At 45.2% G+C, this 24,237-nt stretch overlaps 2 protein-coding genes across 4 annotated transcripts; one reads left to right on the top strand and one right to left on the bottom strand.

Moving 5' to 3' along the window:
* Window positions 1-10: 10 nt before the first annotated feature.
* Window positions 11-2,328, top strand: LOC118511115 (stress-induced-phosphoprotein 1). The gene is made up of 2 exons (XM_036053840.1): window positions 11-1,419; window positions 1,505-2,328. Exons 1-2 carry the CDS (start codon window positions 515-517, stop codon window positions 1,575-1,577), a joined length of 978 nt encoding a protein of 325 aa, XP_035909733.1. The 5' UTR covers window positions 11-514; the 3' UTR covers window positions 1,578-2,328.
* Window positions 2,329-2,669: 341 nt separating this feature from the next.
* Window positions 2,670-23,892, bottom strand: LOC118511088 (arf-GAP domain and FG repeat-containing protein 1). Of its 3 annotated transcripts, XM_036053775.1 has the most exons (8): window positions 23,819-23,891; window positions 22,584-23,591; window positions 9,221-9,409; window positions 8,381-9,093; window positions 7,450-8,151; window positions 6,789-7,019; window positions 6,264-6,697; window positions 2,670-6,181 (listed from the first exon to the last, which is right to left on the bottom strand). In XM_036053775.1, exons 2-8 carry the CDS (start codon window positions 22,745-22,747, stop codon window positions 6,137-6,139), a joined length of 2,478 nt encoding a protein of 825 aa, XP_035909668.1. In that variant the 5' UTR covers window positions 22,748-23,591; window positions 23,819-23,891; the 3' UTR covers window positions 2,670-6,136. The 3 variants fall into 3 exon arrangements, with proteins under 3 accessions (XP_035909668.1, XP_035909667.1, XP_035909669.1); XM_036053774.1 differs by having other exon boundaries at window positions 22,584-23,892; XM_036053776.1 differs by lacking the exon at window positions 7,450-8,151 and having other exon boundaries at window positions 22,584-23,885.
* Between the last annotated feature and the right edge of the window lie 345 nt (window positions 23,893-24,237).

Genomic DNA, 24,237 nt, shown 5'->3' with positions numbered 1-24,237 from the left:
AAAGTACACTTAGAAAAACAAGCAAAAAGTTCCGACAAAAGCGGTCGACGTTGAAATGAGCCTGCAGTAGATTTGCTCAGCACAAACTGTCAAGCAATCTGAAACCTGCTGAGCAATTTTGACATGTTCTCCAACTTTGAAGGCTCATGCTCCCGCTGCATTTTCATAGACCACCGGGTAACGCGCACACACAGAGAAACAGAGAACAGAAGATTCTCGAACATTCGGGTGAAAAGAAAAAACAAACGTCGTTTTAGCGAAGAAAAACGTGTCTCGGCAGTATTGCGACTGTGAGCTGTGTTTTCGGAACAAGGCTACTGCGAAACCCATCGGACGGGAAGCAGACTACAACTTGCTCAAAGATTGTCATTCAATCGGCGTGTATTTTGTGCAAAAGTGCTACCATCACACGCAATAGTTTCGACCGGGTGTTTCTAACCCTGCGCCTCCTTACAAACCAACACTCGTTTTATCGTGTTTGGGGACAACAAAGCAAAGACTGCTGGGTGTGAAAATGGCCACGCAAGAAAGCAAGCAGCTGGCCCTGAAGGAAAAGGAGCTGGGCAATGCGGCTTACAAAAAGAAGGATTTCGAAACCGCACTTGTGCACTACCGCGCGGCGTTGACGCATGATCCGACGGACATAACATTCCACAACAATATTGCGGCAGTATACTTCGAACAGAAGGAGTTCAAGAAATGCATCGAGGAGTGCGAAAAGGCCGTTGAGGTAGGTCGCGAAAATCGGGCGGACTACAAGCTAATCGCGAAAGCGTTCACCCGCACCGGCAACGCGTTCCGCAAGCTGGAAGACTATAAATCCGCCAAAACCTACTTCGAGAAGTCGCTCTCGGAGCATCGAACGCCCGAGGTGAAGTCGTTGCTTAGCGACACCGAGAAGCAGATCAAGGAGATGGAGAGACTAGCGTACATCGATCCGGCCAAGGCAGAGGAAGAGAAGGAAAAGGGCAACGAGTATTTCAAGCAGGGCGACTACAGCACAGCCGTGAAGCACTACTCCGACGCGATCAAGCGCAACCCGGACGATGCGAAACTGTACAGCAATCGGGCCGCCTGCTACACAAAGCTGGCTGCGTTCGATCTGGGCCTGAAGGATTGCGAAACCTGCTGCCGGCTGGACGAAACGTTCATCAAAGGGTGGATCCGCAAGGGCAAGATTCTGCAGGTGATGCAGAAATCGTCCGAAGCGCTCACCGCCTACCAGAAAGCCTTAGAGATCGATCCGAACAACGCGGAAGCGCTGGAAGGATACCGAGCGTGCACGGTGGATGTTCACTCAGATCCGGAGAAGGTATGGAATAAGGCGATGAACGATCCGGCAGTGCAGCAGATCCTGAAAGATCCGGCGATGCGCGTCATTCTAGACCAAATGCAAAACGATCCAAATGCGGTGCTAGAGTGAGTATTCCCGGGGGGAGAGATGGCCGGAAACGTTTTACGAGAGTACAAAACTTTACACTCTGTATCTTTCTTCTCATTCTAGGCATCTGAAGAATCCTCAGGTAGCTTCCAAAATTCAGAAACTACTCGGGTCCGGAATCATTAAAATTTACTAAACACGCTTCTCGAATGTACACATCGGAAGGGTAACAATGGCAACACAGCAACATCTGAGGCGTCGGCGGCTCTCTTCACTCTCTTCTACCACAGGTCGAAAATATCCTTCGAGTAAAACTAAGCAACAAAGAAAAGCAGAGCCAGTGAGAGAGAGAGAGAGAAAGAGAGCGAGAGAGTGATATCGAGTGAAAAAGTGGAGGAACGCGTAGTGGATGCACGAGAGCGAGTGAGGCAGATAGAGAGGGAGAAAGATCGCGAATGATCCCGGTGGTGAATTGAAATCGTTGGTCCGCTTTGCTGCCCTTTTTGCTAAGCTTTGGCGCGAAGTCCCAGCTCAATTTTCTCATATTTTTTACCCATTTGGTCACGAATGGTCAGCCCCGAGGTTTAACAACATTCAAAAACAACAACACGCGTCGCACCGCAGCCTTGCAATGCAAGAATGTGGACCGGACGTTGTGTAAGCGTTTTTTGTTGACCATACAATCAATTTCCATTATCCTTGGCCGCCACAGAGACAGTGCAGAAGAGCGGGCACCGGTAAAATTGCATTCAGAATTGCCTAAGAACAACGGTTAATAATAATCCGACTAAGCATTAGGGTACGTAAGCATATTACTAGTAGTGCCGTAGACATTAAACAAAGCCAGTTGTAGGACAGGCCGCGGGTCCTGTGAGTGTGTGTGCGTCGTGAAACTCTGAGAACGGAAAATAAAATATTTCTGCTACCTTCATAACCTAGCAGCATGATTTTGAGTGTGTGTTCTTTGTCTCCCGAAAGAACTGTTCTGCACGACGAAACTAAGGAAATTATGGCTCCTTTATTATAACACAATCAAGTGTCGATCAGAGAACGCATCGCTAATCGTCGCGGTGAATCGTTCGGTAAATGGTTCCAAGTCCAGTTTTAAATTAGATCCGACGACATCGATCTCGTCACGGTTGCGGTTGATCATTCTAGAAGCGACTAGAGACGAAAAAGCGCAGATGTTAAGATATTGCGCGTTCGTTTAACCAATTTGAACAACTTTATATCAATTTCCCATTAGGTTTCATTCACAAGAAAAAAAAACCCCAGCACTACCTGCGTCTGTGTGTGTCACCTAATAAATATTAAATAGTATTTTTCTTTATTTTTACGACCATTTTGAAACATAGTTAGGCGCATAAACCTTGCGTTTGTTACACGTGTTGCTGCTGTATGTATATAAAGATGAATCGTATCGGTTTACATCTCGGAACTGCTGGTTTATCATCACTACGCGCTACAGATTGGTATTAACGGGCGAATATTAACCGTACTCGTTTGCCTGGTTTTTGGGATACTTATATGTATGTATATATATATAGAGTTTACAATAACTTTAAATTTCTCTCATGCTAGAACGCTATGGTACTTCTTTAAACGTTTCTGTTTTTTTTTCATTTGATATTTGAATTAAAATCTTCAACCAACCAGTACTGGCGTTAAACGTTTTTCACAACAATTTGTTCGATTTGCTCGATAGCGCTCCCCGCAGCAGATTCAGCTATAGCTTTGAATTCCTCCAGCGCACATTGCATTCGTATCACTCCCCAATATTGGGTGCCTGCCCGTATCGTCTTCGCGCGCACAAGCGTGCCACATGCACTTGCACAATCCTTCCACCGGTAGTGAGTCGCAACGCGGCAACGTAAAAACGTGGGCCAGTGGGCTATACTAAATCCATTCGTACAGAGGACGGATTCCGACCGAGAAGGGGGCCCCCACCATCCTGTCCGTCTAGTTTGATACTCGCACCGGTGGACACCGCAACGTATAGAACCTGGCAAACTAACGGCCCCCTGCCACTACTGACGGGTTCATCCCGCGATGATGAAGCAGAGTTGATGCAAATTAAGGCACAATAGATGCATGCGCACTGCACTAATCTTCTTTTTGCTATAGCACTCCGATAAAATCACCAGCACTGACCGCATATCTCTAACTTAGGCAATGAAAAGCACTTTATGATTATTACATCCTCTCTTTTTCTTGTGGCCAACGCACGATGCCCGATAACTTGAATGTCTGCGTCAAACTGCTTACAATCCCAAAGGTTTATTCTCTGTAAAGTCTCTTACACAAAGCTAAGCGTGCATGAGTGTATGCTTGTGCGTGAGTAAAAGCATAACCAATCAAACTACAGTAACAATACGTCGTACCGACACACACATAGCTGCGGCTGCTGTAAAACGTGGTTCTAAACACTCTTACAGACCGGTTCGTCCGATGTCCGACCAGGCAGGAAGGAGTAGTAGTAGTAGTAGTAAGCAGCTTCAGTTACCAGTTACTAATATTCCCACAGTCATTTCACACTATTTGCCGCTAGTCCAATTCTGGCATACTATTTACCCCGTGCCCGTCGTGGCCATTCTTTTGATTCTACCTCTTTTTTCGCTAATTCTCTTCCACTCTAATTATATTACTTTGAAGGCGAATGTTTCATATCTCAACACATAGTAACATCGGGTTGGTATCACTTTACTATAATTTAGACCTTTTCGTCCAGGAAGTGTATCGATCAATGGATAGAAAGTGATGTTCTCTTTTTCATTTTGATTTTAACTCGTTTTGCTTACCTCGGCTAACCTTTCCGGCTCGCTCGCTTCGCTTCCTGACTGCGGGCAGAAGTCCATCTAGCGCTACACGAGTAAAGAGTTTGCCCGGTCCCCGGTCTAAAGGGCGGGTAGCCTTTAGCTGATCATCCCGCTTTTGCGGTCGTTCTGATTGTTTCTTAAAACGGCCATTTCAATCTCGCTTAGGTACTGCGCTTGGTGTTGTCGAGCTATTCGCACGCAGAACGTCCTTTACGGCTGGTGGCGTTCCGCCTTTGGATGAAGAGTTAAACTGTAATATGCACAACATTGTTTTAAACTTTCAGCTTTATCATTCAGTGTTCTGTCTTTATGTAAGGCCACATAAGCGTTTTCCGTGATTTCGCCCATCCATCATCATTCACCACAGGGTTTTGTGATCTTTGATCGTCCCTCGAGCTAGTAAACTGCCGGTCGTGTACTGGACTGTTAGTAGTGGCTTTGGAAAGGCAATTTATCCTTCGTAACTTTATTAAATTGAGCATGTCTCTTTTTTACGAGTGTGTGTGTGTGTGAGTATGTTTTTTTGCTTTACGATTGAAGACCATATAGTTGTTTTGTTGATTACAGACATTCGAAACGCTCGCTTTATGTTCTTTGAGAAGGGAGAGAGGAAAAATTGTCAGTTTAAAACGTTCCGTTTACTTAACAAGCTTTAAATTTTTGATATCATTTGCTATTGCTATGTTCACTGTGGAACGTGGCATAATCGAGCTAGAGTAGCTTTTAGAGGACAGACAATTGTCTTAACAGTTAGCATTAATACTTCTGTACTTTATCACTTTTCTTGTATGTGTCCAAGGGTCCTATTATAGACGCATACAATATTTAACCACAATTTGCTTCTCTTGCTACGTTTGTGTACCGTCTGCTCCGTTTACAACCATTAGTACGTTTGATAGTTTTCAGATACTATTTCGGAACAGTTTGGGTAGCTTAAGGAAAATGTCTTGCACGATTCGTTTTATTATTGATGCTTGAGCCAACCAACGCATCCGGCCGACTGTTGGTTCGATTTGATCGTTAGTTTTGTCCTGCAATAAAAACCTGCCACTGTCCCTCTTAAAATACACCGTATCTGCGCATCATTTAGGTTTAGTAGCAGTGTACGTCGCTCCTCTTATGCCTCCTTATCTGTTTTTGGTGCATTTATTCGTGTTAAAATTTTTGTTTTAAAAATTAACCGAAAATCGCAGCGCTTCTAGTTAAGAGCGGAAGTGAACCTGCTGCTGCTATGCTGCAACCATTGCAGCTGGCATGGAGTTGACGAAAACACAGGCGCGATGCGGCACTTCCATCCGCACGAATATCCCATTTTGAATGGTGCTCAAAATCGGGTTTGCAGAATTTTTCTAACCGTAATGTCTACGCGCATCATTTTGCATCGATTTTGATAAATGTGCTACAAGAAACCTCCGAGAGAAAATGAAACCTTGTGCAGTGCAGTTTTGCTTTCTGTTTGTTCTTTTGCTATGCTACCGAAAGGTGTGTTGCCAATCGACGGATGTACAGCAAGCTGTGTTGGGGGGTTCCCCGTTTACTTTTTCTTTTTCAAACTAACGGTGCCCCACCAATATGTGTCATGGGTTAAATAAAAGTGTTTTGCATTCCCGCAAATGATAGCTAAAAGGCTAGACTTTCTAGATAGAATCTAAACGTTGAATGTGTCAGCTAGTTACTCTGTTTAATTATTTTAAATTAAAACCTATATACATCCCCGTGCCGATGTGCCGATCAGACACACACACGCACACACATCTGTCTCTCTTTCACACAGTTTATCGCTTCATTTCACGATTCGTTTTCTACCATCCGGTTGAAACATAGTACGAAGCATTAAAACGCGTTATATGTAAAACGACGTAAAGCGTAATAAACACATGCGTCCAAACGTTTTGATATATAATTCGCTATCTATACACACAACGTCTTATGAAGCTACTCATAAGAAAGGATTGTTGGAGTTTCCTGCGGTAGTACCAGCAGCCTGAAAGTAGAAGGAACAACAAAAAAAAAGGTTTCATAAGTATTTTCAAACCGGACGTAAAACACTCCACCGACAACCGTACCATGAACGGATTTCCAAAGTTTGCAAAATTAGTGACGCCGGGAACGCTGCTCAACATCGAAGCACCACTGCCCGCCGACGCATTGAACTGTCCTCCCATCATTACGCCATTAACTCCCGCCATTCCGGCGGTGTAGCCATTACCATTGGGATGATGGTAGCCTGCCGCAGGAAGAAAGCTCATGCCGGCGACGCTGCTTCCATTAACCACATTGCCGTTGAAGAGCTGTGAGCTAGCAGCTCCGTGAGTAAATCCTCCCTGGTACGGTGAGGTAGCGTAGAACCCATTCCCGTTCGTTGCTTGATGTCGCGCGTCGGGCGACGTACCGTTCATACCGCTGATTGGCCAAGCCATCGTTTGTTGTTGTGCATGCGGATGTTGCTGTTGCGGCTGCTGGAACGGATTAGCCGTTTTGAACGGGTTGGCCGAGGAAGCTAAAATGAATAGACCAAACAGTTGGTTCAATCCTTGGCTGGCTTTTCTAAACCCCCCCCCCCCTCCCCCGCCTCCCTTTCAAACACATACTTGGTGTAATGGAGTCGTTTATGTTGGCTGCATTTCCTAGCCCGTTAGACGTTATAGTATTATTGTTTGCCTCCGCTTGCTGCTCCAGCTTTATCTCCCTAAACTGGTCGTCCAGGTCCTTCAGTGCAGCGTACCGGTCGACGGACGGTGTTGAGTGAATGGATGCGCTACTGCTTTTGCCGTTGGACAGTTTGCCGTCGGAATTGTTCGATCCAAGCGGCATGGGAAGACCTGTTGTATGATGCAAAAATCCGACTTATAGTCAAATACCTCAAACTCCTTAGTTTAACAGCAAACAAGGTAATGATTGAAAAACATTAATTAGTAAAAGGATGTTCTTAGCAGTACAATAAAATAAATTGAAATTACACACATTTCAATTACAAGCAAAATGGTGTCAACGTATGGTGGGTAGTAATGGCGGATGGAGACGACAAAACGCCAGGTAGTAGCGTTTACCAAATAAACAAAATAAATCAACAAATCAAAATGAACTAACGAACTACATTCGCTATTAGGCACACGCGAGAAAGCAGCCCATGTTCGATGGGGTCCGAGAGCAAGAAGCGCAATATTTAGTACATAAACACAATGCTGATACGTTTCTCTCTCTCTTTCTTTCTCTTGCTAAAAGGAACTCCAATGTCACAAAGCCACTTACTCCACCGGTTTTGATCTGAATAACAGGACATTTGGTTCACTGCTTGATGATGCTGAGGACTCATCATCTGTTGAGCGGAACTATTGCGGAATCGTTGCTGCTGCTGCTGTTGCTGCTGCTGTTGAAGACGATCGTCCGCCGTCCAACGGTTATTGCCAAACTGTTGCCAAAAGCTCCACTGCACGGCATCACGTTGGGTGCTTTCCATGCTGACATTATTATTCAATTGATTTGTGCTGCCAGCGTACCTCGCTGCGGTCAAGTCCGGTTGCGTGCCGCCATTACCGTTCCCCCAAGGAAGGGTGTAATTTTGAGCACCGTAACCGGATCCGGCAGTAGTACCAGAACCACCGTTGATCATACACTCATTGGGCGCATAGCATGGCTCGCCGGTGAAAGTGTGACCAAAACGATAGTTCGTATGGACACCCTTTGCGTGCGGGTTATCTTCCGGCGAAATACACGTGTAGCCAACACCGTGAACGGACAGGCCGGTGGATGCTGAACCCGAGGAGGCCGTCGGGGTGCCGGCGGTGGATTCCCCCGCGGAATTGCTGCCGCAATTATTACCGGTGACAGTATTGGAGTAAAAGTTTGCAAATGGATCGGGACCGGTCAAACTCTGCACGCTGGCCGTGCTACTGACACTGGTCGTCGTGCTGCTATCGATGCTATTGCTGCTGAAGTATGATTTCATGTTTTCTTATTTTATCGAGAATCCAGTAAGTAAGCGAAAATGCCGCAGTGAAGGAAATAAAAAACCAAACAGATATATGTATATGTATATAGACGCGTTCATATCGTTGGCAGCCAGAAGTAATTGTAACTTATTGCGTAGAGAACAGACAACGTTTCTCCATGCAACCAACTTTTCGTTTAGTTTCATAATTTTACAATATAAGCCGAGTATTTAATATGCAAAGTCCATTACCTGCCGAGTTGAAGATGGGATTGTGGTCGAAGTCGGCAAAGTTTTCCATCTCTCTGGAGGACGTCTTCTCGCCGTTCCCATTGTGTTGTGCGTACATTCCAGCTCCGTTATCGTTACCATTGTTACCATTTTTCAAGCTATTGGTACTCCCGTAATGGCTGCCCCCGTTGCTGACGTTGTTCACAATCGTTGCGCTGCCAAAGTCAGCCACAAAGTCAGCGTCCGGTGTAAACTTGTTGGCATTGATGTCCCCGCTGCTGCCCGACAGTCCGCCGACTGTGCTGCTGTTCAGTAAGCCATTTTTTTGGTTACGTCCGTACGTCGGCGGCAATCCGTTGGACGCTTGCTTGATCTTGATGCCATTCTTGCGCTGGAGTGCATTATTCTTCTGTGGCGTCGGGGGCAGAATTTTGGGAAGATCCGTGCCGAAAAAGGCAGAATCGTCGGGCGTAAACTGCTGCTGAAACTGTGCGCCAATATCCATTGCACCTGGCAACGATGATGATGATGAGTTGACGTGATTCAGTCCATTACACGAACCGGAGTTGGTACGATTCAATCGTAGCGTTGCCGGGGGTGTAAGCGTTGGCGTTTTGAGAGGAACTAAACTTTCATTGGCATTCTTACTGCTGCTCCCTCCCGACAGTGATGTCAACGAGCTCGATGTGTTGGTGGGCAGCGACTTCAGTGGACTAGCAGGTTCCAGGTAGTATCTGCAAGGGCACAAACGAGCAGGGTCCCAGTAAGGGTATGCGGTTCAATAAGTGTACTGTCAAATCGCAAGCATCCAATTATGTGTTTTCGCGGTGTCTCGGGCAATTGGACTACCAAACAACGTACCTTTTCCTTTCGTATTTGTCTATCATAAAGTCACGATGCTCCTGCTTGATTGCACGCTTCGGATCCCAGAGACCCAACCAAGTTCGGCTGCAGTTATCGTTACCATTCTGCTTCAGAAATTCGATTTCCTCCTGCGTGAATGTGGCCATGGAAATCGATTTGACGCGATGTGGCGGTGTGAGTCCTCGTCTGCAGGCACATGAAATGAAAATAAGATGCAAGCGCGTGCTTCAATCAGTAATGATTCAATGGAAAACCAAATTCATTCGCTACAGTTAAATCACTAATGAATCATCAATAAGCTAATTGCATCATCGAATCGCGTACTTATAGACTTAATTGCGAAGCAGTACTTCAAAATTTATCATACAGCGACATCAAGAGAGATATTGCGCGACCCATTAAGACCGCCAATGCGTGATAGCACATTTTTATTGCCACTGTACCGCAGTCCGTAAATCGGTCCGTAATCTGCATGCCAGGGCTATCTTTCTACGTGCCTTTTGCAGAGAAAGAAAAACGGAAAAGTCTTTCGAAAAACAGGAAAACAATCAACGCGTTCTTGCGCCCGCTTCACATAGAAGAAGCCCTGCTGCTACTAACGCAAGCCGATGAAGCTAATCATTGGCTGCCGCTCACGTAGCAGCTACAGACACACACACACACACACACAGAGATTCCGCCCTTGACTTATTTGTGCATGCCTCAACTATTTACACTCTGCTAGAAATAGTATTGCGCGTTAGTCTTATCTTCAAAGTAGTGATTTGCAGTCTGAAATTACTACTGTCTCGTATTTTGTTCGGTCGTAATGTTATGAACCAATCGCGAATGCAATCTGGATGTTATGTCTGGAGTAACCGTAGAAAGAGCTTTCAGTGGTATTGCTATTTTTAGCTTATTCCCTTACATTTGGCCATCTTATTTAGTTAATAGGAATCTGTATGGCAAAGTATGTTACATAGTCAATTAGCAGTCAGCTAGCTGTAGGGCTTCGGCAGGGATTATCTGTACACAGACAGCAATTAGGTTGGAATGCTTGCATGTTGAGACGATGCAAATCGATGGGGAACAATACTTTATGAATGAATGATGAGCAGCTGTCGGCAATCGATAGCTAGTTGTAGATAGTCGACTGCCGTAGGGGTACATTCAACACTGCTAGTCGTTTTATCTTACCAACAATCGTGGGCAAACGTACAACACGCGTTGGAACAATTGTTTACATTCGCAACATGCACCTGGCTCTCTGTTTTACTGTCCGAATGTCAACAATTCCTTACGCGGTTTTAGCTGTTTATTTCAAGCTATCAAAAAGTGCGTAACGTAAGATGCGTTGGGGCAGATTACAGTACCCAAGAGGTAAAGTAAAAGGTACAAACTTTAAGATGCGACATCAACAAGGAAGGCAATAGCGGTAGCAAAACCCATAAAATACAGTATTAGGAAGTAATTCCATTTGCCGCCGCCTACCTTCAATCAGTCTTCGCTCCATTTATATCGCCAAACTATAACCTGCAGCTGCGTAATGTTTAACGATTGATTTCACCGAACATAACAGCAGCACAGCCGACGTCAAACGTGTCGCCATGTTCAATAAAGCATCCAATAAAGCCGGAGCCGAGCTGGTGAGGTAACTTTTGATCACATAATCATCACTTACGGTCAGTTTCGGCTGGGCCCATCCTGGCGTCACACTCGACCCTTCCCGAAGGCGACACTATGATTTCTATGAAATTGGCTACAATTTTGGCAAAGGCTGCACACAGCAGCGCATTTGCTTTATTACAACGGAAATATTGGAAACCAGTGGGGTACTAGCGGCGGCTATACAAAGCCAGCACCATATTTGCAGGGCAAGGAAGGCGAAGAGGCAGTGAAAGGGCAACTCATCCAAGATTAGTTTAAACAGCACTCAAAATAAAAACGATTCACCGCATCCCTTGCAACGTCACTCCCATTTCCCTCCTGCTGACAGTGTGGGGTGGCCTATCTCCCAAAGCGATAGGCGGTTGGGAGTGGGTGGCCTATTTTTAAACACCTGTTTACAACCATGGCACGTTTCATCCAAACATAGAATGTGATCGACTGAAATAAGGGGAAAAATTCCAACGCCGGCGTTTTATTCTTTCTTTGGACCGATCAGCGCACAACTATAGCATAAAAGGAAACATGCTGCAGCTTTTTCCAGCAATTTATCAATAAAAATATTCATCACGTAACATCCACCGAGTCTCGTGGCATTGAATTGCAAACAAAGGATGTCACCGCCGCCGCCGCCGCCGACCGAAAAATTGCGCAGGATACAACGTTATCGCCCTACGGCCGACGTCGATAACACCGGTCGAAAAAGCGAAATCCGCCAAAGAAACGAGATCAGAGCGGCGCCATGCAATGAAATCCGGCGAAGGTCATTCCATTCGAATCACCCGGATGGATGGCGGCCGATTGCAAGCGATTCCGATTCGCACAGGGCAAACGCCGCAGTTTTACGGCTGCATGGTAATGCACGCTTGTTGTTGGTTCGCTCTTCGAACCACCCTGCCTGAGAGCCGCCTCAAAGTGGAGCACACGAACGTCGCTACACGGTCCATGAGCGACGGCGGCTTGATGCCTTGAGCAAGGAAGGGGCACACCATTGCCCATGACACATGGAAGTACGAAACAACGGTCATCATCATCGCCATCACCGTTTGGTGGCCGGCCCGGCCGTTGAGAATCTTCATCGACAGAAAGGCGGCTTCCTTTTCTTACACATCTGTGTCTTTGTTAGGCTTGGCTAGAAATCTCGCCCAGTATGCTAAACGCGTCAATGCTGATCCGGATAACGCTGCATTCACTGCCTACTGCCGCACGATTTCGATTCACCACGGGCGTCCGACGGGCCAGAAAGTACGCCAGCCGGAACAAGCACGATATGACTCATATTGTCCCTTCTCGTAGATTGGCGTGGTGTAAAAGTGCCAATGTTTATCCCCAGCCCACAGTGAAAAACTTTTACTTTTGCCATCCATTTGCCGTCTTCGTTTGGCGCATAGACAACGCACTCTCACTCACCGCGTTGACCGGGGAGCTAAATAAATAAAATAAAAACTGGGCGTTTGCAGCTAAACGACGTCGCTTTTTTTCAATCGCTTTCCAACTAACAGGTAATACAAAAACCGAAGACTTGTGATAGATTCCCCGGGGTGGGAATAGCACAGTTTGCTGGGTAAATGTTGCATTTGCCAGGCACCTACCCTATAGACTGCTGCATTTTGAACCCATTTGTGTGGCATTTACTTTCATCGTGCCTGGTATGAATAATGGGCAAAGCAAACGAACCCCGAGATACTGCCGCCCCGGACTGCCGTTTTGTTTGCAGTGGGTTTTTTTTCTACTTGATCATGCACTGCTAGCAGCTAGCTATGTACGGTGAGCTGTGAGCCTTGGAAATGCTTCTTCGTGAATATTTTAGCTACGCACAGCAGCAGCAAGGTGTGATATGCATTGTACGATGGTGGTGTGATATAGGATTGTATTAATGAATGATTGATGGATGGATGTGGAGCTTTCACATCATTTAGTGCTGCATTCTCCCCTGCCCTCTCGCAGGACATTTTCGCATAGTACAGAACGCTCTTTTGCAGGAAGCTTGTAAATAACGTGCTTGCACTAGGTGTTATGTCACGTTTGCTCATAGAAGACCGGTTATTCGTAGAACCATTCTCCCGACATGCGTCACGGGCGACAACACTCGGCTTTTACGTTCTATAGGGACACGATCATTATCCAAGCGACATGGACGCCAGTGTAACAATGTCCCTATGGTGAAGGTAGGTGTTTGCTCTCCCCAAGCAACCACCTGCCCGACGACAATCCGCCAGCAGCTAGAAGAAGAATTGAACACAATAATTACCACAATGCTCTTAAAAAACGCAGTCAAGCTGTACGCCTTGTCTCTCACCTCTCGCTTGAACAATACTTAACCACCCTTGGTTTATGCCGGTTCTACATGTCGCCGTACCTCGACCGTAAACACGCGCTAATGCAAAGTTGAGTGACTCTGTGCACAACCCTCTCCCTCCAGTGCTGTAGAAGTAATTGTGAGGTTTCTTACAAACCCGCAACATTCGGTTCCGAGTGTCTGCCACGAAAAGCCGGAAATGGAAACATAATGCAAACTTACTTCTGCACACACACACTCACACACGCGTCACCCACATGGAGCAAACACGAATGGCGTTATTGCCAGCAGAAAAGTACAAAACGTTACTCAATAGCCTTCGGACCGAATTTTCTGGCGCTTTGCGTTGGACGCTTGCTTAGCTGAAGGCTTGAACGTTTAGGGGCCAAATCACCAAACCACAATAACCAAGTCAGCCTTAGGGGCGTGCGGTCACGAGGCAAACCATGGACTTATCTAGCATGCAGCCTTTGCTAAGAGTTTGTAATCGTAATGAATATTTATTTTACAATGCACCGAATATACGATCTGCAACAAGTCATGAATGAAAAGCTTTTCCAGCTGCATCGTGTAATAAGATCAGCAAATTCATTGTACTGATTTGCTGCTTGTTGCAAAGATACGGAGGAACATAAACAGAACCAGGCAGCGCTGATAATCGCACAACCGACGTCAGACGCGTTGACCATTGTCACCAACTTCCGGGAAAGGCAAAAAATAAGACAAAATGGAACGATAAGCATTCACCACAACAGCATTGAAAAGGGATCCATCCGTCCAGTTGTTGTAGCATCCCCACATGAAACGGTCTAAGGGTAGTGGCTGATCAAGCCAGCTGGAGGCCCTAAGCAGAATGAAAGATGGAACCCCCACCCGTTCGAGGTTATAGTGTCAAAGAAGAAGAATCAGAAGTAGGCCAGAGTTAGAGGTCTAGTGGAGACATGATACGAGGCCCATTATGGAATTCAGATCCCTCTAAATGATCGCGATTCGGAGGACTCCTCAGCCTGCTTCTAAGAAGATACGCCTCTGTTGAAATGCCCTCGGAGCCCTAAGCCCCTGTCCCTGTTAATGGATCGTCCATTGCGCGTAAGCTTGCGGTCGATACAAAACGCACTTGAAGACACTTTGATTATGTTCTCATTAAAATCACCAGTCGAAGATTAACCGGAAAATGCCCCCTTCTCTAAGCAATTTACATCCTTCGCCTCGTTACATCGTTACTTTTGGAGTCGTTTTACACTGTTGTAAATCGTGTAGCTACAGTAAACCGGCATTCAACAAAACAAGACACGAACTAAGGGTTTGCGATCTACCGAAAGGAAATGGTTGCGTTTATTTACGTTCACGCTTCGTCAATACGTGCGCATACAGGTGCCATGGTTAATGCTTCAAATGCTTCACAGTTTCTGGTGCCTCGGAAAAGGGGAACGAGCGAGCGAGCGAGCGAGCGCGCGCGCTATGATCTGTAACAGCTGTAGTACGGCGGTATTACTGCATCAGATTGTACTACAGCACGAATCTACTAGGCATTTGATTGATGCACCGCACGCAACCTGGTGAAGGTGTTGTTTTGGTCGTCGTGTTAGTTAACAGGTGAATTTCAATTGGTTACAATCATTCTTGCTGGGCAAGACGGGGTTTTTTTTTGGCACTAAAGTGCCGCTAACCAAGCTGGATAACATCTACATCATGGAATGGGGGGTTTTGAGCCGTAAGAAGACAGGAAGTGCTACTCGGCCATCACTTTCCAAAGCATAAAAGTTCAATCAGAAGCATCAATCAGAGAGTTGGTTGCATGGTGAATTATGCTGCGAAGCAACATATTGTCCAAAGTACTATCTTTGCACCCAATGTTTTGATGTAGATATGGTGAGAATAGCTCTATACAAGAAGAATCCGTGCAATTCCCACACAACATTTACTCTCCAGCTACAGGCAAATTATAGACAATGAGACAAAAATTGCAGGTCGAGACCTCTTGAAATTGTAGAGCATTTGAAGATGAGAAATCTACTTGCACAGGTTGTGTCCATTACCACATGCAGTATGGAAAGTTGATTTAGAATTAACTAAGTAAAAATCCTATTTAAGCTTCTTACTTCAAAGTCAGTGAGATTTCCTTGCGGACAAGATCTTTATACTATCTTAAGGCTAATATTCAACGATCCAGAAGGTCTTAGCGTGAAAGTTTTGCATTTCTTAAACTGATTTATCCGTTCGTTAATAGTCAATACTAATGTTCTGTTAAGTACAGTTCTGATGAGATTCCAACCCGGCGGTCGGGATGCTCTACATCACCTATACTACCGGTCCATCCTCGATTAAAATGTTGATGTTCTGTATACTTATGATGTTTATGCATTCGTCCGTAATGTAAATTTCGTTTCACTATGGCTCGCATTGCAGCAAATGCAACCGATGTAAAAAAGGCCTACTGAAACACCTTCCCCGTAAGTAAATGGTAGCAAACGCACCGGCTCCTCGAAAAGCTACACAAAGAAACGTCACATCACGCTTTCTCAAACCACTTTCTCGAATCTCGACAATGATTTTGCATGCAAATCAGATCATTAATCCCCTGTATCCAATGGGGCACTGTTTTTTGAGTCCCCCGGTGGGCTGAGCGCTCTCTTTCGTTTGTGTGCTGCTACTTACCTACCGGTCTGCTGAGCCAGCACATTTAAATCAACTGCAAAATCTGTACAGCGACAACCTTCCCCCCGGCCGGCACCGATCTATTCACGGAGCGATGAGTTTTAACAAACAAATTTTCTCGCTTTTAAATTTAGAGTTTCGAGTTGAGTTTTTGTTTCTGTTTTGTTTCTGACATATTATTGTCAGACCTAAAGGAAGCCTCAAGCGCTTATGAAGCTGGACAGTTTGGTGGCTTCACTACTCTGATTACACGTTTATCCGGAGAAACACGCCCTGTCCTTTGCAAAACATGTGAAACAGAGCAGAGGGAGCGTTATGTGTATAGGTTTTACATTTATAGGGTGGAGGCATACAATAAATATGTTCGAAAATACAAGATTTATACAGCAAATATACCCGTTAAAAACTACTATTTTTTCTTAATAGACTAATAGCTAATAGCTATTTAGGAAGCAAATTTGCTTCTGATGTAAACAAACCCCCAAAAATACATGCTCCAGCACATAAGCCTCAACAAGTTTTGCAGCGTTGTGTTCCATTTTGCGATCAAAACGAAATTACTGCTCACTATATGAACATGTGCCAATATGGTTAGTTTTCAGATCATTTTGAATAGTTCCGCACCATTGCTCACGGTGACGTCATTCAAAAAGTCATATTTACATGAACTGTTAACATACGTGATATTTCAAATTGAACAACCAAATATTTGGTTCTAATTTCGTTTGATTGTTTAAAATAATATAGACACCACAAGCTGTGAATTGGTATGGTTCTGCGACATCACATTGAGGTGCGTTCACCAGCTGCTCCGCTCCACAGCGTTACTGGAAATTCCCGGTTTATTCTTAGTCACCTTGCTCGTGAAGAACACCGTCCGACCGAGAGAACAGAGAAGACAGAAGCGTAGAAACGCAATGTTTGATTGCCCCTTCGCAAAACTTGCATTATGATTGATGACTCAACTATTACCGCTTCTTGAGAGTTTTTAATGTCCATTCAGGGAGAATTTCCATATTTTTTGTTTAAAGTCATGCAACAGTTCGTGGTCAAATTCATACAAAAGTGGTCTTTTGAGGCTAATACTGATTTTCTTAACTCGAATTTAACCGTAGCTAGATAATCTGCTTTACGTACGGAGAGATGGATCAAGTTGAGATTCAATACCACGTTCTGCCGTGTAAAAGGGCGGCAAATTTCACATAAATAGTCTTACTAAACTTCATGCTACCATGTAGTAGGATAGTCAGGGCTCATTACGGGGAACCACCGGACCCACCCTAAATAAATAGTGGAAATCCCCAGCCATTAGCAAAGGATAATAAGATATAGCAGCACTATATGTTAGAGATCGTATACCATCGGTTGGGAATGTTGGGAAGCCTCTTGGCATTATTTCGTATCATTTGCCATATCATTTACGATGCAAGCCAACACTCATATCCTAGACAAATCACGTTGAAAGCCTCCTGGAACTCTGGTAGCTACTAGTTGGCTTCGGTACGATGCGGAAAGCGAAAAATGGAAAGTAAAAACGCTGTATGATACATTGACCGGTTTGTGGACCTAGTCTCACAGGCACACAAACACACACACACATAAATGTATTGGCTGATGTGCAGATCCGGCTAAATTAAAGCCGAAGAAACCCGAAGCTCGCGGATGAAGATGAGGAGAAATTTTAATAATTTGATATCCACCGCCACCGCGACTCCACGCTCATCAAGGCGAATGCAATTTCCAGCGAGTTTTAAATGAACCGTAGTCTGTCCGTCCCGTGTGCTCCGTGGTCAGTTCCGTGCCCCGAGCAGTGAAGGCCAACGTTCGCTATTAAACGTTGTTCGTAAAAAGCTATTATACGCCGATCTTCAGACATGTTTGGTGGTGATAGAACGAGCTCGCAGATTGTCCTAAGAACTGGGCAAGGTTAATGTGGTTTGAGTAGCTTCTGGTATGTAAGATACAATACTGATTTAAGTATGTTTACACTTTTACTATAAAATTATATCGTTTCTATCTGATAGCTATGTGAAATTGGGAATAAAATGCGTGCCTTTTGGATAGGTAGACCAACGACCACCGTGTGTAGATAGTTTTAGCCAAACGAACATTATGCAATCAACCCGCCTGTTTGGGTGCGTAATTAAAACGCGAGAAAAAGATCAGATGTCAATCGATATCATAATGACCTTTTCCACCCAATTTGAATACGACCAACTTTCCCCACAGCCCCCGTTTTGAGGACCAGTTCCAACCATTTGCTTTAGCACTTCAAACCATCATCTCCACACACTTCCGCTAGTGTGGTGTGGTGAGCATTTTTGCATGGGAAGAGCGCCGGTTGCACACATTTTTTGGACGATTTTACACAACAGCAACAACAAGCGCGAGCACCTTCCTTTTACCCTGTCAATCAAACTAATGGAAGTTCCGCTATGAGCGCACCCGTACTAAACCAGGGTACGGATAGCTGGTGGTGCGCCCACACAGCCACTATCGCATGCTTTCTCGGTAGGGCCAGATTTCATGGGCATTTTATCGGCAGTCGATCGAAACGAACGCAGCAGAAACAAAAGGGCCAAAAAATTGGCACTCGTTTCGGCGCCGTTTGCTGCCAAAATATCATGCAATAACGATTTGGCAGCCTATCGATGAACATTTTGTGATCCAAAATCGACTGTACATTGCCTGTTTTAATGGTAATATGTCTGAGACTTTCACACTGTTGCGATCCGTATTTAAAGTGTTTCCCACCTTTAAAGGCGCAGCTTACAACGAATCCAGTGCAGAAATCAATCATTTTATCGTTGGGGGAATATTCGAAAGCGAAACAAATCGGCAAATGAACATTCCGGTAAAGAATTTGCTGATTCAATACAATATGTAACAGAAATTAAAATGCATAACTTAAAAGGCATTTTACAAAACTACTTAAACTAAACTAACTAAAAATGAATAGCAAACAAACTTACAAAATGTTACAAACGTATCCTGATACTAGAAGACTTAATTCGGCGAATCAATTAGCGAAGCAAAAGCAGTTGAACACAGCAGAGTCGAATTTCATGCATGACTCATAAGCGATCGTCGTCACAACTACAAATGCGCCAGCCACTCGCGCACAAGGAAGTTATGCGCTATGCTTCTATATCAGGGACGTATGGCCTATTTGTTTTCCATTCATTTTTGTCGTTTTTTTTGTAATTTTAAAAACATGAAAAGAAAACAAACATCATCAGTTGTATGCAGACGAAAAGGAACGTGCAGTTTTACCGTCATAGCATGAGTCAACGTGCGATCGGCACCGCGCGCGCGCGCCCGCCAATACGTAAATCGCATCGCAGCCGACGATATCGCGCATTTTAGAATGCGACAGCGCTCCGCACCGACGCAAATGCGCGCCCCGCTAGAGCATGGAATTTCATAAATGGAATTGAAAACCGGTTTTGGCGTACCGGCGTCGGACGGGGCAAATCACGAGCACAGCAAATCGGACACAAAAACGCAACTGGAATGCGCCAAGTCAGGAAGATTGAAGTTGCTTCAATGCCCACCCCACGAGCAAAAGCAACGGCAGAAGCAGCATCAGCATCAGCAGCAGCAGCAGCAGCACCAATCGCACAGGCAAAAGCCTTCTTCGCGATCATCACACATCAAGAAGCGTTTGCAAAAAGCGCACCCCGCTCTCTGAGACCTTGTACTTGCGCGACGGACGACGGTGTGTGGTGTTTGTTGTTTTGATTTCTACCACCATTTGATTTCTACGATGAAACCACCACTAGCACACGCTGCTGGACTCCGGTTTCAACGGCGCGAGTAAAATGAGGTTTGTTTTGATTGCATACGATCCCTTTGGTGGTGATTTGCTGACCCAAACGAAACTCGCCCACTGTACTAGAAACACTGAAAAGCTTCCTCAATCGGCAAAGCATGCCGGCGGCACCAACCAGCTAAGCTTGCAAAACACTAGACTGTAATCAAAGCAAATAGAAATGGGGAAAGACCATTTGCTAGTGTGTTTTGCGTTCTTCTCTAAAATAACGCCATCGGGGACGGTGATAACGTATGTCGTGTGTTAAAAAAGTAGGCTGATTTTAGCGATTAGTCACTCGACGATCCTGTGTCTAAACGATACATCAACCTAATAGCCGCTTTTTGTATTCCAGTTGGGAACGGAAGAAACAGTGAGGCACGTCCAACAAGAGCACTGCAACATCTTCTAAATTCTTATAGATTCCGCACATTCAGCTGTGTTTTACGACTCTTCAAAAGAAGTCACAAAAGACAACCGAGGCATTATCACCTGGCTTTTATGTGCCTTATGTGTTGCGATACTAAGCATTAACTCTAAAGGTAAACAATATGAACAATGCAGACATTGCTATACCAAACTCGCCTTCCATGTTTGAGACGAATTTGTCCTTCAGACAATCACTCAGAAACAGCAGGTGACTAGTAAGGTTGTGAAAAATATCTTCCTGGCGGTGGGAGCTCGGATGATCTAAGAGACTTCCAACTGATCTCAGCAGCGATCAGTAGATTTTTTGTAAAGATCTTTTACAGGAGCTTACCCAATCTTTCTGTAGTTAAGATAGAGCATCAAGTGATCGTCAAGGCGCAGAAAGAGGATTTTTGCTAGGCCATTTCTTAGGCCCCAGCTAAGTGTCGGAGGGTCTCCATGAGAGGGGTTGAAGTATGTTGTAGAATACTTGGTAATAAAGTCTGAGCAAAATTGATTTGTGGCAATTTTTTTAATGTTTTCTGAACTTAGCCTTATGTTTGGTTAGCCGTTTCTGGTGGGAAGAGCTGAGAAAAAGTGAGACATATGGCCTAAGTTGCCAGTCTCTAAATAACAGTGATTAACGCTTGTGGATTGCAAAAGAGTTTAGTTATTGTTACTCACAAATTAGTCAAAAATAAAACTCTTTTCACCCTGCAGAGGTGGTACTTGTCCAGCAGACGATTCATTCAGTGTGCTCAAAATTGCACAGTATAGGGCCAACCCGATCTTCTGTCTCAGTTGAAGGACCAACCTACCTTAAACGATCGATGCAAGCCTGTTTAATGTACCCTTCATTCCTTCTTTTAAGGGAGCCTTCTTAAACACGCCTTTGGAAGACACCAATCAGGCTGCAAGCATGTGTAGGCTTGTAGACTCTACCTGTTGATGGGTTTACACAAATGTCCATTTCAGGATGCACCTCGTATGACACCATTCCGGTGCGTGTTCTGCACACCTCGCTACCTGTGCGACCCGATTCCAAACCATGCGCTCTGCCGCCGCCGTTCGCACGATTCATGCTGCATTATGCAGTTATTTGCACTCATTCCGAACCAGAAATGCTGGTTTCCGTCACCCAATCGAGCCAAGACCCTTTTCCATCACGACAGATGAACGCTTGGTGTACAGAGAAGAGCACAAAAATCGACGCTTAGGAAGCAGAAATATCAATCAATTGAAAAGGAACGAAAAAAACGATCCGCCGTCCAAAGTACGGCCACGCTACTGCTGCAGCCGGAAACGGGCGGTTCCGCTACACGGCAGCAGGCAGCAGCAGCTCCAGAAGGACCGGATTGTGAACGGGCGACGCAAAAGCACTCGAAAGGGATGGAATGCTTGCGAGCCAAAGACCGTGTTGTCGCTGTGACGACAAAACGACGTAAAGGGCCTTCACAGAACAGAATTGATGTCGTCTCGGCCATCACTCTGTCGTTTGGTTGGGGTTTCAGGCATCTTCATGTGTGTGTGTGTGTGTGTGTGTGTGTGTGTGCATCGCACTGTAACGAATTGACAATTACGGGCGAATGACCTCCGACATCATCGGTTCCTCCATGCACTAGGAATGTCACGAAGGCGGTGCAGCAAGCAGCGATCGTGCTGTGAAAAGCGACTGATCGCAAACACGGCCTTTTTTACACTATTCGCTCAATATGGAACGGGAAGGCCAGCACGGTAATGCTTAGATAATCCGTCCCTTAGATGGTGCCCGGTGCACGACATCCCAACGGCGGTGGCGGCGGTCGAGGAAATCGACCGAGGCAAGGAAAACCTCTTCCCTTTCTTATGAGTTTATGAGTATTTGAGGATCAGTTGAAAAGGTTACCGGAGTCTCACACTGAACGTGCCTTTTTAATAAAGGGTTTGAAGCAAAACTTTCATTCTTTGGTGGTAAAACTGTTCGTTAATGTGTCTCACGTCTTATCCGATCACCGTCGTGATGGGCTATAGCTGTCGATTTTAAAAAGAACTTAGTGAAGATTTCAGCTCCACCGTCTTGTTTGCTTCTTTTGCTTAGCGAGGCTAGTATGATTACGACATAACCAAGCTCTACTGGTATTACCATTTAACGACCTATGGACGAACATTCGTTCTTATCTTGGACAGCATCCTGACCGCACATTCCGTCTCGTCATCAGTACAAAAAAGAATAACTTCCTCTTCCTTCCCAACGTGTGTGGTGCTGATTCCTTAGCAAAAAGTAAACATTTCATGATAACAAATTTTGGAAAACCCCTGGCCTTAGTATAGCCCTTCATCGCTTTTGGTTCTGGCTGGGTACGGTGACGCATTGCTTCCTCTGAACAGCGAGCTCAAATTTTACGGACACTGTGGCGACAGGCCACCACGGCACGGGTGCGAAAATGATGACGGCGACTTAAATCGAATTATACTGATGTTAACTCTGTTTCACCGTGAATGGCAGCAGACGGATAGACAGACAGGCACGGGCCAGAGAATTTTAGCCGACGATTACTTACAGTATGCCGGAACAGCTGGTGCAGACGAACGAACCGATGGTCATGTTAATGTACGTGGGCCCTTTCTGGCCGCAATCGAAGCATTCTTTGTTGCCGCCGACGCCTACCAGCTCTCGCAACGTTTTCAGTATTTTGTCATCGAGTTTCTTCCGCACCAGGGCCATCGTTGCTGCTCCGCTTTTTTGGCCGTTCGGTTGTTTCTTCTGTGGTGTACGCGCTGCTGCTGACTGCGTTTTATTTGTGCCCGCGCTCGCCTGTAAAACAAAACCTTCGCCGCGTTCCACTGGCGCACCGCTTCACTGCCGCCTATCAACAGCAGCAGAGCAGTGACTTGACCACTTCCGGCTGATGGAGAAGATGATGATAGCGGCCTGAATTTCACCTCCGCTTCGCCGAGGTTCGAATATTATTATTCTTTCCTTTTGCTTTTGCACTTGCAGCAGTAGCAGTAGTTACACCGTACCGTAGCAATGCGAAACAGCTCAACGGGGCTGATTTTAATACGTATTATTTATTGACACGAACGGTGATGCTCTCACTTGGGACCACTGAAAAACACTGCATTTTTTATTGCTCCTTGCTCGCTCACACTCACGGTTTCACCACACCAATGACGACGACGGTGACGGGCACAGAAATAACGCAAGAAACACAACAAAGGACAACCACACACCTATCTATTGGTTCACTCGAAAATTTGCAACAACACAGATGGCCAACAATGGCAATTGCTTTGCTTTCCTATTCTACGAGAACCGCGGCAACTTCTTGCATCGGGGGGCGACGAGGACGGCTTTCTCTTTTTTCACCCTGCACGCACTGCACAAAGTCCGGTCAAACAGAGACTTTCTTCAATCGCCTGCACCACCTTTGAATTTTGCCACTTGACAGCTCCAACCGAACAAGACGAAAGCGCCTGAAAGTGAACGAGCGGACGAAACGCGACAAACTCACGCACACGCACACTACCGTACCGCGAATGACACGCACACTACGCTGCTGGTCGTGCTGTCCGATAGGGAAATAAAAAACGGGCTGGCTTAGAATAAAAACATTGCACTGTTTGCTGCAAAGTGCGACACGAAAATCCTTTTCTGACACTTTTCAATTCCAAGATTTTTCCCTATTTTATGTATCCAAGCGCACTGTCCGTGGAAATGGGGACGACACTTGAGAAGAGCAAAAACACAAAATAGCACAATGTAAGCGGGGACTGGTAATTCAATTTGTGTTACGTAGTTCAAATGGCGTAGCGCGCTCGAAACACTTTGCGTCGAGTTCCTTTCGTACTGCCGTTTCTGGCCCAACTTTTTTTCGACTTTTGGAGCAGTGGACGACGAGTTTCCGATGGACCAAGAGAATGACATTTCGTAGGTTGAATTACGCTTTCAGTTGTGCAACATAAATAATTAATTCTTAGTAAATTTTTGGTACGATGTTTGTAAAGTTTGGTGGAGTAATTACGACTTTATTCAGCATTTAATTTGGATGTTTTGAAAAGCTGTTTGTCGTAACGGACCAGGAAACAGTCAAACAAATTCATTTGTTGGCATGTCTCAGTAGCAAATGATAAATTATTTGTAAAATGAAAATGTAAACGTGATGGAAGATCGAAGGCATCGAAAATGGGCAGATAAACAATAAACATGATTTC

The sequence above is a fragment of the Anopheles stephensi genome, chromosome 3 (genome assembly GCF_013141755.1).
Source record: "Anopheles stephensi strain Indian chromosome 3, UCI_ANSTEP_V1.0, whole genome shotgun sequence".
NCBI classification, from domain to species: Eukaryota; Metazoa; Arthropoda; class Insecta; order Diptera; family Culicidae; genus Anopheles; species Anopheles stephensi.
The sequence above is the reverse complement of the archived record's forward strand: the minus strand, read 5'-3'. Positions and strand labels throughout refer to the sequence as shown.

What these genes read in the sequence shown, in the direction of transcription:
- LOC118511088 (XM_036053774.1), bottom strand. Translation starts at nt 22,747, where the DNA reads ATGGCCCTGGTGCGGAAGAAACTCGATGACAAAATACTGAAAACGTTG. An exon ending in TCCCATCTTCAACTCGGCAG is followed by an intron (nt 8,152 to 8,380) that starts GTAATGGACTTT and finishes CGATAAAATAAG; the next exon opens with AAAACATGAAATCATACTTC. An exon ending in AAACGACTCCATTACACCAA is followed by an intron (nt 6,698 to 6,788) that starts GTATGTGTTTGA and finishes TATTCATTTTAG; the next exon opens with CTTCCTCGGCCAACCCGTTC.
- LOC118511115 (XM_036053840.1), top strand. Translation starts at nt 515, where the DNA reads ATGGCCACGCAAGAAAGCAAGCAGCTGGCCCTGAAGGAAAAGGAGCTG. An exon ending in GATCCAAATGCGGTGCTAGA is followed by an intron (nt 1,420 to 1,504) that starts GTGAGTATTCCC and finishes TTCTCATTCTAG; the next exon opens with GCATCTGAAGAATCCTCAGG.